The following is a 13476-nucleotide window of genomic DNA, read 5'->3' on the forward strand; positions in this document are numbered from 1 at the left end:
AACAAGACATTTCTGTGTAGCCAAAGTAACTTACTGGCTGCTGCTATTGGGTCTTGCTGCAGAAGTAAAATAATTTTGATAAGAAGTTTCCTGTTTAAATAGACATTTGACTATGTGTCCTTTGGCTTTAAGGAAGTCTTAAAATCCTTTCCTAGTTGCTTAGCTGTCTGGGTGGTTTTATTACTTTGAAGTTGGGCTTTATCTGCTGGCTTCATTCACAGACTAGCTGGCTGCTTATCACATCTGTGGATCAAATCTTCAAAGGTTTTGTCTGAAGAGTTGGGATTTATGAGGTCACGTGGAATGCCCCTCGGAGGGCGGCGAGCCCATGGCAGCAGAATTGCGGGGAAAAGCTTTTGTGTGGAGGTGCCAGAGGCGGGAGGGGCCGCGCTGGAGGTGGGCGTGTGGTGGGGAGGTGCTGATAGCCAGGGAAGCGCAGGGTTGGAGCGCTGGCCCCTGCTCGGCACGCAGCATACGGAGAATGTGGGAGACCAGGGCGCATTCCTAGACACAGACTCACCGTGTTGCTGCTTCCAGTGGAGCTGTGTGAAATGTCAGAAGGAATTAGACCCGTGCTGGAACTGACAAGCACATCGGGCTCTGCAGCACTAGGCTTCACTGCACTTTTACAGCCAGGCTTACCAATTACATTCAATGGGGAAAACTGAGATTTTTTTTCCCTTCAGAAAGGTGGCTGCTTATTAAAAGTTAAATTTAAAAAAATGTGTAAGAAAGGAGAAAAAAAAGAACACAAAAAGCTGCCTAGGTTTCTGCATACTTCAACAGCAAGCAGCAGCTGTCAAATGTGCAGCCAAGAGTGCCTTGTTCCAGCCCCAAGCGTCCCTGGAGCAGAGTGCCAGCTGAGGCGAGCATCTCCAGGAAAAGCACATTACAGAGCCCTTGTGCTCTTGCCTCTGGAACAGAGCATGGTTTTCAGGCTGTGTTCAGGCATGCCAGGCTTTGCTGACTACACAGAAATGGGAGGGCTGGGTGCAGCAGCATATGTTTGTTCCATTTTTGAGTGTCTTGCGAGCAGCTTTAGCTGATTAGGTCACTAGAGATCATGCTTGGCTTCAGACAAGCACAGTGATACAACTGCATGTTCTGTGAGCTGGAGAGAGTATTGTGTGCTGATTTATACCTCTCAGCTTCCATTCAGGAGGTGACAATTCTGTTAAAGGATTGTAATGATCTCCTAAAACAGTACTGGAAAGAAAGCAGTGTTTCCTTGGATGAAGCACACTGAATTACCTCCTGCAGCAGGGTGAACAGATTGTAGGTGCTGTGAAGGCAGGATAACCCCACTCACTGTGAAGGGTTTAGGAATGTATATAGTTAATTTGATGTACTTGGAGATGTGGCTCGTTGCCGTCTTTGACTCCTGCATTAGAACGTGCGGCTGCTGCAAAGACAAGTTTCACGTGTGTGTGCTTGTATTCCTTGGCCAAAGCTGCTCTCTTTCAGCACTGAATACTCAGCCCCTCTTTGGGTCAGAGCTCCACCCCTGTGGAGGAGCAGAGCCTGTTGAGGCTCTGGAGCCGCCGCTGTCCGCCTGCCATGGCTCCTCCTCCCCTCCCACCCTTGGGTGGAACCAGAGAAGGGAAAAGTTGCCAGTGGTGAGCAGGCAGCAGAGCTCGCAGGGCCGCTGCAGCAGCATGTCCCACTAGCCCGTGAGCAGGGATTCTGTCCTTCCCGAGCTGCTGCTGCTGAGTGCAGGAGAAGATGGTTACAGCAATGGGAGCCAGGAAAAATCTGAAAAAGAATGAGCAGCCGAGAGACCTGGCATTCCTTGGGCAGCTTCAAAGGGAGGTGAAGGATCTGAATCAGCGCAAGAGTAAATGAGCACTGCCTGCTGCCATGTTGGCAGAACAGAGCTGTTCAGAGGCAGTTGGACAAGTTTGTGGCTGATCCGGTTTATCCAGTGTTGAAGATGGGAAGTTACTTGTCTGCTCCAGCTTACTTTGCTCCCAAGGATCCCTTTCGGTAAGTCCTGCACAGGGTTAGCAGAGGGGCTCCAGAGTGGGGTTCCCCCTGTGTGCCAGCCCAGGCTCAGTGGGTGAGGCTGGAAGAATGAAGGTCCCGTGCTCGTGTGCCAGAAACAGCCGGCCTCAAAGTGGGATCCCGTGTTGCTTTCAGGATGTTACAGGGAAGATTCCTATGGCCAGTCCCTTCCCAGCTCCCTGGTTGGAGGGAGCAGCTCCAGTGTGTGCCCAGCCAGGCAGAGAGCACTCAATGTGCCACTGTGCCCTGTGCTCTGCTCACCAGCAGAGGAATGAGATTAATGTGCCTGCTGCTGCTTCTCTTCCAAAGCTCCTTGTGACTGGGTGAGGTGAGGTGCTGCTGTGGGAGTTCAGGAAGGTGATGTAATCTGCAGCGAGGCAGCACATAATCCTGTTTAAGAAATCAGGCACTTTGCAGGTAACTAGGATGAGAAGGATTCTTCTGTGATATTTTGGTTAATTCAACTTTTATTCGGTTTTGGTCCAATTGAACAAATGAGAATTGAGAAAGGTGATAGTTCCAGAACAACACTTTGATTGCATTGCTTCTCCACAGTGAGAAAAGTCAGTGAGGCTGAACACAGCCAGGCTGGTGATTGACACTGATGTGCTGATTAGGTGGATGGATGGGGAAAGGCACAGCTTGCACTTTCATTGTTTCCCCTCTGCTGGGATTTGCTGTTATTGATCCTGTTCTGCAAACACTTTTGTGCTGGTTTGGGAGTAAGGAGCCCGTTGGTAAAACATTCTAGGATAGGAGTAAATGCTGCTGCACAGTTGCTGAGCTGCTTTAGGCAACTTTCTGAAACAGCAGCTGCTTCCAGAAGAAGGAAAGTGAGCAGACACTCATTATTTGTAATATGTGTAGGGTATTATGCTAAGCCATAGGTACACCTTCTCCTGAGTGTGTGGAAATGGTTTTGCATAGTCAGAGCTTAAGCACTCTGTCTTTCTAGTGTCTGTTCCTCCTTGTCTGGTGTCTGTTACGTAGCCAGAGCACACACACTGAGCTAAGCCCGGGTGAGTAAGCCTTGGGTGAGCTGCAGGCTGGGCTGATGCTTCATTCTGCAGCTCTCTGGGCCTGTCCCCTCCCTGCCCTGCCGGCAGAATTGGAACCACGGCCCTCCTGAGCCTGTCTAGCGTTAACTGATCTGGCCTGACAGTGTGTTAATGAGCCCTTCTCCAAGGGATCTGTCCCTTCAGTGCCAGGGAAGTCTTTGCTTCCATGAAGGTATTGCCTTTCATTTAGCTGTAAAAGAGATGCCACCAGGCACCAGTGCAGCTTTTCAACTGAAACTAGGCTGGTTACCTGTTGTGACCTGATCCTCCTACCACCCACCACAAAACCAGGAGTCCATGGAGCAGTGATTTGTGAGCTCTTTCTGCACTTGCTGTGCTGCAGAGCATCAGGGCTGAAGTCTGCACCCAGATGCTGCTTGGGTTCCTAGAGGATGGATGTGGGAGGCAGATTAATTTATTCTGTACAGTCAAAGATGGGAGGTGAAGAATTCTAATGTCTGGTCTGTATAATCAGAGCAGGGTTCTGCAGCTCTGAAAATGGTGGCTGGGCAGCAAGAGGAAGCACATCTGCAGGTATGGCTGTTACCAGTCCTCCATGAAACTTGATCACCATGATTTGCTACTCTGTAATAAGAATAGCATATAATCTAGGAGAAGATTAGTGGTTTCTAATCTATAAAAGATAGAGGAGCATGGCATACTCCTTTCTCTTGGTTGTGGTGACTGGCAAAGGTTGGCCTCCTTAATGTTTGTAGCAGTAATTGCATTCCTGTCTCGGCTGATGAGAACCTTGGTGCAAGGGCACAGCTCCAGTGAGGCGGGAGAGGAAGAAATGGCAACTCTTGTATCTTCTGGGATAAAATTCTGACATGTCTCTTCAATGAGAGCCTTGTGGAACAATCATGTGCTGCTTTTATCATTTGGTGAATGATAAAAAGCATTGGAGCCGTACCTGTGTGCTGTCAGCCAGTTCCCACACCTGCCTTTCTGAGCCTTTCTGAGGTTACAGAATGCATGGTAAGTGACAAAGGTGCTGTGTGACACGGGCTGCAGCTGTGTCCTGTTCCTTCAGGGATTAACCCAGCAGCCACTTAGACCCTTCCAGCATCCAGCCTCTCCAGGGCTGCTTGCTCTGTTCCTGTTGCCTCATTGCCCAGGGTGGGGCTCTGAGCCTTAAGCTGCAAACTTGTCCTGCCCAGATTTGTTTAATTACATAGCAGAGAACTGACTGCTTGCTGGCTCCACCTCCTTACCTTCATTTTGCTATGGGTGTGTTCCAAATTAGATACCAGTGCTTATTTCCGGATGGAAGCAAATTTAACTAAGTGCTATAAGGCTGAATCAAGCATTTAGTACTAGAGGAGGGGTAAAGGAAAGGCAAATGCACACGATCCCCCACCTAAACAGATGTATTGCTTTTGCAGAAATTTTACATTTACTTAGGGAGAAAAAGGAAGGGGTTGAAGGTGAAATGGAAGAGAGGTGAGGAAGGGAAGGTGATGTGCTTAAAAACAAATAAGTGACCCACCTGTGTGGAGAGAACACAGAAAGCCAAGTCCTGAAATCCTGGTGAAGCAGTCTCCAGCACTGCTGTCTGCATCCCAAGTGCAGGTCTGGTCACAGCTCCCTGTTTGAAGATGTAATCACTGCTGGAGCACACACACTGGTACAGGCACGCATGGAGGAGTTGGATAAGTCTGAGGGATCCGATTTGCCCATGCTGAGCCAGATGTTCCTGCCACAAAACGATAGAAATCTTTGCTGTTAGTCTCCACTTGCTCTTTTTTCCCTCCCACTCACCTATGTGCTCATTCAGCACGGGGTATTTACTGCAAATGGAAGCCAAAGGCCAGTGGTTGAAGGCAGAATGCACTGGGATGCCTTCTGGGTCTCTTGCATACCAGGAGCAGGGTGTAACCATGACAGTGCCCCCAGGCTGGGGCTCTAGTGATGTATGTACCATGTAAAGCAATCTTAAATTATCGTTCCCTCTGCTTCATACAGAATTGGCAGGGCCTGTTGCATGCGCTGGAGTTCTTTCCCATCACTTGGAGGGGAAACAGGATTTGATGCTCCTCAGCTGGGAGAGCAAACACTGTAGAAGCCAAATAGATCTTAAGGAGCAATCTTCCTGAGGGGAGGGTGCAGCTCTGAATACTCCATGAGGTGTGCTTTTCCCTAAAGCCAAGGGCTGCTTACAAGCAGCTTTACCTTGTCACTTTGCAGTCTCTTGAGATGGAGCAAATAACTCTGTGCTCTCTTGGAGCATGACCAGCCTCACATATCATCGTGCTCATTACAAGCTGCCGGAGTTTACAAGGAATGTCTTTGGCACAAATAAGCTTTTAGGAAGCTCGTGAGGGGTGAAGTCACTTGTAGCTCTCTTCTTAGCCCTGGGAGCATGTAAGAAGTGCTCCTCCAGTGGCACCAGCACACTGAGTGCTGAGGGAGGTCAGCTGCCTGGAGGGGCACGCACCTAAACCCCCATCCCACTGCAGTGCTTCCCCCCAGCGCAGTGACTGAGACAGGTGTGGGGGAGGAGACAGAAGAAAATCTTCTTCTCACATTTGTGTCGATGGACTGATCCTCCAGGTGTTTCTTTGAACCAGTTCTTGGTGACCTGGATTCTGCACTCAGAAATGGCCAGTGCCAGACTTATTTTCCTTTTAAAGTCTGAGAACATGCAGCCCAGGGCTAATGGAATAATCCTTACTGATGCAACTCCTGTCTGTGCCTTATCTCTCAGTAAGTCACACCTCCATGCTGCTGAAGTTAAACTCCCTTGCCCAGTGCATCTTGCTGAGGCAGGATAATTTTGTATTCAGCAAGCCTGGGTTCTGCTTGTGAGTTGCTAAAAAGGTATCTGCAGTAGAATTGCTGCATTTTTTTCCTTACTTCTTTTTTGGGGGGAGGGGGGAGCTTGTTTCTTGAAAGGATGTAGATAGATGATTAATAATGGTTTCTTGTTGAAATAGAGGCTGACAGATATGTGAAGGATTTGGGGATTCTCTTCATGAAATCAGAGAATTAGTTTTATTTAGGGATTTTTTATTTGGGTTTCTTGTGGTGTTTACTTTCCCATGCACTGTGATCAGCAGAAGGAGAGGTGGGTTTTAATCACAGTTAATTGGTGGATGCAGTAATATATAGAGCTCAGGGGATGAGCTGCTTTGAAAATTCTCCCTCATACAGAATGCTGCAGTTTACCTTTTGGGAGAGGCCTTCCTACAGAACAATAGAAAAACTTTCCAGAAAGGTTGGTGCAAAACTGGCTTTGCATTTCAAAGGGAAGTGAATCCTGTTTCTCAGTCCTGCTTCTGACCTGGCTGAGGAGGCAGGTCCTGGCACAAGGGGGATGCTGTAGAAACACTAAGCACAAACAGAGCAGAGCTCTTGCTGTGCTGGGCAGCTCTGCAGCTGGAAACTTGCATCCAGAAAGAGGGAGAAAGCAGAGGAGCAAAATTTATAAATGTGGGTTTCAATGTGTGGGATTTGTTTTAAAATTTGGAAGCTTCTTTTTCTTTGTACTGGTTGAATCCACCTGTCCTTACAGACCTTGGGTTTGGTGCTAATTTTGAGTTCAAAGAGCACTGGGAAGTGGAAGGGTTTAGTACATCCATAACTAGCAGAAGAGTTTAGTGCATCCATAGCTGTCAGACCTGCCTGGTGCTGAGCTGCTGCTGAATGTCTGTGTTCTCCATGCAGGAAAGGACTGTTGATTTGTCACTTGCTGCCAACTGGAACTTTGTTCTTTTGTTTCCTTCAAGGTGCTCTGAATGCCAGGATCCCCTCACTAACTGGTACTATGAGAAAGATGGGAAGCTGTACTGTCACAAAGACTACTGGGGGAAGTTTGGGGAATCTTGCCATGGCTGCTCTCTGCTGATGACTGGGCCTGTGATGGTAAGGACTTGGAAGGGTTCCTGCCTGGAGGCAGGACATGCCTGCCTTCATCTCCTCAAATTTAGCTGGGAGTTATCTTAGGTATTCAGATAACCAAATAAACTGAGGGTAATAATCTCCTTGTTACTCTAATGTCTAATCAAAGATTAGAAATGAAGCTTGTGTGGGCATCTTCTAGATAAAAATTAATTTTGAATGGGGGTAGCTGTTAAAGGAGGGAGATGTGAGGATCTGAAGCATATGAACAAATGAAGTGCTGAAAAATACAGACCTACAAAGCAGAAAGGGGATTCAGGGGACATCTGTTCAGTTTCTGTAGCTCAGTGCCCCAGTGTCTCCAGGGGTATTTTCCACTGCACTGTGGAGTCCCAGCTCTCGGCTCAGGGTGAGCAGCAGGTTCTGGCTGTGGGAAATTGCCATCCAAGTCCCACCTGGTTGTGGCCAGAGTCCTGTTTCAGGCTGATGGTGTCTTGGTGCAGTGTTAGCCCCAACTGCTTTGATGCACTGAACTCTTCCTGCACAGTATGGGCTCACCTAAATGTTCTCCTCCTGTCACAGCCTTGCAAATATTTAAACTTTAAAACTGCCAAGATTAAAACAACACCATTTTTTTTCTAGAGCCTAAAAAAAGCAGGATAGTACTCAGTAATATGATTGCTACCTCAAAAGAAAATACTGAGAAATGTGCAGGAAATTTCTCATTGCCTACAAAAGTCTTTGCATAATAATGTCACTAAATGAAGTTCTCGTAAGGGAAATAGAAGAATAGACCAATTAATAAAAATATTCTTTAAAGGTTTTTTTGTCTCAGTTTGTCCTTTTTTTTTCTGTCAGCTGGCTGGTTAAGTATCTGAATTTGTGCACTGCCTGTCTGCCAAAAAAAAAGCCCTTTTAGCTTTATTAATTCAGGCGTAACATTAATTATCGTGCCAAGAGCAACTGAACAGGAAGGTTTAATACCTTGTTTACTAGTCTGCAGCAGACTATCAACTGTTTTTGATAGTTGAGCAGCTGCCAAATACAGCAGAGGTTCCTGGGACATGAGCTTTGCTTAGAGGGTTGATAATGTTTGTTTTGGAGTTCTGCAAACAAGGTGCCATGGATGGGGTTCAGGAAATGGAGAATGGACTAATAGAACTCTTCAGTAAAAACCTGCCACTTGCCTTAGAGATGTGAGTGAACACATTGATTGGAGAGGAAAAGAGGAGCTGCATCTGCTGCTGGGTTCTGGCCCTCCTAAGCTACTCCCTTTTCTGTCTGTAGGTGGCTGGCGAATACAAGTATCACCCTGAGTGCTTTGCTTGTATGAGCTGCAAAGTGATCATTGAGGATGGGGACACTTATGCACTGGTGCAACATTCCACTCTCTACTGGTAAGAGGAGCTGCATTTCCCACAGAGCTGCTTCCTGCTGAGTGTAAGCCGTGTTCAGCTGGCTCAGAGTGCTTCAGCCAGTGTACTCTGAGGAATGCCAGGAAGCTGCCTTTGAGGGAGGGAGGAAGGAGTGGTGTAAACACTGAAACTATGGCCTGTGGTCAGTGAGAGAACTCAGACGTGTGAGTTTGGCAGGGAGGGATGGGACATAATGACTTTGTTCACTTCTTCCAGTGGAAAATGCCATAACCAGATTGTGCTGACACCGATGATAGAAAAACACTCGACTGAGTCTCTGCGTGAGCAGCTGCCTTACACACTGACCCTCATCTCCATGCCAGCAGCCACAGATGGCAAGAGGGGATTCTCTGTGTCTGTTGAAGGTGGCTGCTCCAGCTATGCCACTGGTGTCCAGGTGAAAGAGTGAGTATGACCAGGTTTTGTACAATGTACATTCCCATGCAGAGGGAGCTGGTAAAAATCCTGCAGTACTGTTGTCCTGAGGGAATCTTGGCATTACAGGGATGTAGGTTTGCTAATAGTCATTTGTGTTTGGTCTTCATTTCAGTCCTGTGACAACCTTAACTGATAATTGTGTCTCTCAGTGCTGTCTCCTTCAGTGAGCACAAAACAAAAATTTGGGCTAAAATTTTCCCACCGGTGATATGAAGATCTCTCTCCAAACCAGCTCAGACCTGAGCACTTGGTCTAATGGTAGATTAGCACTGGTTTATTTCAAAATACCAGTATGAAGGGGAGCATATTTTTGATAATTTTGGCTGAACTGACTTCACATAGAGACTGTAATTCCCATCTGTAGGGTTAACAGGATGCACATCAGCCCAGATGTCCGAAACGCCATCCACCCTGCAGATCGGATCCTGGAGATCAACGGAGCTCCCATCCGTACCTTACAGGTGGAGGAGGTGGGTAGAGCTCTGTTCTGAAGCCTCCTTCTCCTCTGCCTTCCTACACCTTTTCTCTTTCCTGAACTGTTCTCCCACCCTGCACACAGTGTGTGTACACTGCTAGTGCTGTGCTGACAGGAGGAATAAACATGAAGGCAAGCTTTGCCTTCCAGCTGGAGAGGAAAATGTAACAGATGGGAATGCAGTTAGGATTCAGTGCTGATTTTGTGGCATGCAAATGTGAAGGGAGATAATGAGAAAAGTCTAGGGCTGTGACAGAGGACAGAGAGGCTGTGAAGACTCTCCCATGTACTGCTGGTAAAGTGCACAGTTCTGATCCTTTTAGAGGCAGTGCTAATACACAAGGGCCCAGCTGATCCTAGGGACATTTCCCGTTGCAAAAAATCTATTTGCTATCTTTATTTACAAATAAATGCTTTCTCCAGATATCAGGGGATGCTGCAGGAGTGTAAAGGGAACACCATTACGTTCACCTCCCAAGGGTTTTATTTACTGTTGGCACTAAAGAGAACATGAGCACAAGCCATCTCTCAGATAGATCTCCATGCAACTTCTGCAAAGCTGTTTTTTGCAGCACTGTTCAAGGTGGAAACTTGTGTAGTTTTTGAACACTTCTCAGAGAAAGAAACGTATTTCATAGAGTCATAAAATACCAGACTGGAAAGCACCTCAAGGATCATCTGATGCAATCTTTCTTGACAAAAGCAGTATCTAGAGCACTATGTCCAGCTGAAACATAAATGTGTCCAGTGTTGGGGAATCCACTACTTTGCTGGGGAGATTATTCCAAGGGCTGATTGTTTTTTGCAAAAAAAAAAAAAGTCTTCGTGTCTACCTGGAATCTTTCCAGGATTATTTTGTACCATTACCTCTTGTATCTTCCATGTAACTCCTTGTGAAAAGGGAGTCTTCATCTTCCTTGTAGCCACTCTTTATATACTGGAACATGGTGATAAGGTCTCCCCTAAATCTTCTCAAGGCTGAACACACCCAGTTCTCTCAGCCTTTCCTCACGTGGCAGCTTCACGGCACTTCAGTCATCTTTGTGGCCCCTCTCTGTACCCTCTCCAGCCTGTCCACATCTTTTTTATATAGGTTACTTGTAGCTGAGCAGAAAGAAGTATTGGATAGCATAAGGAACTTCTGTGTTGCCAGCCTGACTTGTCTGGTAGACAGTTGTGGTGCACACAACTAAACCACAACTATGGAGTGATCTCACTGAACTCTCTCCTCTGATTCCTGAGGGGCATTCCCTGTGTCTCCTCTGTCTCCTGTAGCTTGCATTCCTCCAGCCTGCTGCTATGCTGCCCTTGGTTTGATTTCAGGTGGAGGAATTGATTCGCAAGACAAGCCAGACGCTTCAGCTGCTGATAGAGCACGACCCGGTGTCGCAGCGCCTGGACAGGCTCCGCCTGGACTCGCGCCTTCCCAGCCACATGAAGGCGCCCATCTCCCCTCGCTCCCTCTCGCCTCTGGACATCAAGGAGAACCTGGAGGGAACGCTGCGACGGCGCTCCCTCAGGTAAAGGCTGGGAATCACAGCCCCTGCCCTGCCCCTGCCCTGTGCTGCCTGCCTGGGCAGCTCAGCCTTGTGCCTGCAGTGACTGGGACAGGGCTTATCTCTGATGTCAGCCGTGGGTAAACCAGTGGAGAAGTCATGAAGAGCTTGGGACTCTGCTGTTGGTGTACACTCCCTCTCCGTTCCCTTTCAGGATGACAAACGTTCAGTAATAAAAATAAGGAGCTCTACTGTTAACAGAGAAAAGCTACTAAGTTTCAGAGTCAGTAAATGTAAAGGTCAGGTTTTTACCAGCCTTAGATGACTGGGGAAGAACGTGGGGAAGGGGAATCTGGCTGAGACCTGGGACTTGGGAACAAGTCTTTTTGAGAGTGGAGCACTCAGTTGCTCATTTAGTCTTTTACCAGTACTTTATTTAGAGATAGCAAGTGATGTGTCTTCACAGCTTCCTCCCCCTGTTCTCAGAGCTCCACCTCAGACTGCCAGTGCAGGAGAGCTTGTTGTTGCTGTTAGGCAGCTCTGACTTGGAAGCTGCTCTGGATTCATAAGGAGTTTCCACAGTGCTGGGAGAGCATCTGGGTTTGGAGATAGTAAAAGCACTGGAGCACATTAGAAACTGGTCCTTAGGGGTGAATGATGGGATATGCTGGACCAAAGGTTACCCACTAGCTTCCCTGACCTTCCTGTCATCCTTGTTTTCCAGGAGAAGTAACAGCATTTCTAAGTCCCCTGGCCCCAGCTCTCCAAAGGAACCTCTCCTCCTGAGCCGTGACATCAGTCGTTCTGAGTCCCTGCGCTCCTCTTCCAGCTGCTCCCAGCAAATCTTCCGGCCCTGTGACCTGATCCACGGTGAAGTTCTAGGAAAAGGATTTTTTGGACAAGCAATCAAGGTGAGGGAGGTCCTCAAACATTCATCAGTTACTTTGAGTACAGAAATGTCTGCCTGTCTTGGCATTCTTTACCACCATCTCAGTGGTTTTGCCTTGCTGAGAGTGATCAGTCTTGGATCTTCCCTGGTTTGCTCTGAGATCCATTTCTGTTTCCTTTCCTGACCGTGAGTGTGTCTGACTGCAGATGGTTTTGACTTTGTCCCCTTTGAGTGTCAACCTTGGCTGTACATGTTCATCTTGTGAGTCAGGATTAGCCCTCCAGAGTGTCACAGCAGGGTGAGGTGGGGAGCACAGGGAACAGGCCACACCTCCTCTTATGAGCATCTTTCCTCTGATGTGTGTTCAGCTCCCCAGCATTTCTTACCCACCCTTAGTGTGGTGTGTTCAGGGGTTTGTAGGCTGATGTAGTGACCATGTCTGAATCTCTGGCACAGTCTAAATGGCTTGTCATTGTGGGGTGGTGTCTGGTCTTGCATGACTCTCACAGTTCTAATCTCAGTCAATAGCATTCTCTGGCATTTAAACTCTGATCTGACTGAGGGTACTCCAGCAGTTCCTATCCCAATGCTCCTGACAGCATCAGGGGCACCTTTCTCTGCCTTGTTAAGGTTCTGTGAGTTCCTCAGTACTCAGACTGCACTCACCAGGGGATGGGACTTCTCCCCTTTCGCTGGTATAAACTTGAGGTGTCCAGCCACCATGTTCATCTCATGCTTCCATGGGAGGTGATGAGCCAGCACTACAAACCCAATGCTTGATCCATACTAATGAGCATATTTCTCTTCTTCTCTGCTCATAGAGAAATAACAGGTGTAGGTAAGTGAAACCTTTGCTCTGTTGCATGCTTTTGTCATCTGTGTCCCAGCAGTTACTGGCACAAAGGCATTTCTTTTCTGCTCAAATTGCCCCATGGCTGTCCTGTTCTGGTGCATGCTCTGGGAGTTAAATTTGCCCCCATGGAGTTTCATGTGACACTTGTTTTAGTTTTGCTGGTGTGTCAGCTTAAGAATTCCACTTAGCCTTGCCTTTGTCTCTTCACTTCCCTTTATCATTGGATATTAGATGTCCCTGGCTGAAACATGCAGTGTTCCCTGGCTCATTACTTGTGTATGGATGCTTGATTTCAGATGGGAGCAGAAGAACATTGTACTCTTGCTTCTGTTGTGTTATTCCATGCACTCACATTCCACCTGTGTCAGCTTTGTTATGTCCATGGCTCCAAACAGAACTGGTGTGTCACAGTATTTGCAAGAGCTCATAAGCTTCCTAAATACTGTAACTGGGTCATATGTTCTGGATTTTAGTTCTGGAGGTTTTTTAAAGGACTTTTTTGCCTCCTACCATTAAAAAAAAAAGTGACATTTTTCTTGGACTTCAGATTGACTGGGTGTGATGCAGCGAGTACTGTATCTGGTCACATAATTCTCTTCTGATCAGAGAGGCAAGGTGGTTGTTTAGTTTGCTGCAGATCTTAGGGAGCCAGAGCTGTCCAAGTTAAGCAAATGAAGAGGAGATGATTTCCAGGAAAATGTGCTCATAGGAATTTGGACTCTTTCTACTCACTCCTGCACCCTGTGCAAGCAAGCCTGAGCTGGTTACAAAAAACCTCCATAATACAGCAAAATGCCAGGAACTAGTTGGAGATAGGCAAACAGTTCTTGAGGAACTGGAAATGCTTTCCATGTTAAGAGCCAGGAAATTTATTACCTTATTATTATGATGGATTTCTTTGTGTTTTCCACTGTTCTAGGACATTCCTTGCATGTTGAGACACACTGCTCCAAAGGAGCAAGGTAAAATTAACTGCTTCCTGCCTTAACTGAACAGCCTGTGCACTCCAGT

The 13476-nt window shown here is 47.3% G+C and overlaps 1 protein-coding gene across 2 annotated transcripts in view; it reads left to right on the top strand.

Moving 5' to 3' along the window:
* The window catches only part of LIMK2 (LIM domain kinase 2), a 30558-nt gene that overhangs the window by 8228 nt on the left and 8854 nt on the right, over positions 1-13476 (top strand). The window contains exons 1-7 of one of the 2 annotated variants that reach the window (XM_059484922.1): positions 1627-1983; positions 6788-6923; positions 8187-8296; positions 8531-8719; positions 9117-9222; positions 10551-10747; positions 11448-11634. In XM_059484922.1, coding sequence (XP_059340905.1) covers positions 1931-1983; positions 6788-6923; positions 8187-8296; positions 8531-8719; positions 9117-9222; positions 10551-10747; positions 11448-11634 — 978 coding nt within the window. In that variant the 5' untranslated portion in view covers positions 1627-1930. Of the gene's footprint in view, positions 1-1626; positions 1984-6787; positions 6924-8186; positions 8297-8530; positions 8720-9116; positions 9223-10550; positions 10748-11447; positions 11635-13476 lie in introns of those variants that run through there. The other variant, XM_059484921.1, reaches the window with a different exon arrangement.

This window comes from Ammospiza nelsoni, chromosome 18 (assembly GCF_027579445.1).
Source record: "Ammospiza nelsoni isolate bAmmNel1 chromosome 18, bAmmNel1.pri, whole genome shotgun sequence".
Classification (NCBI taxonomy): domain Eukaryota; kingdom Metazoa; phylum Chordata; class Aves; order Passeriformes; family Passerellidae; genus Ammospiza; species Ammospiza nelsoni.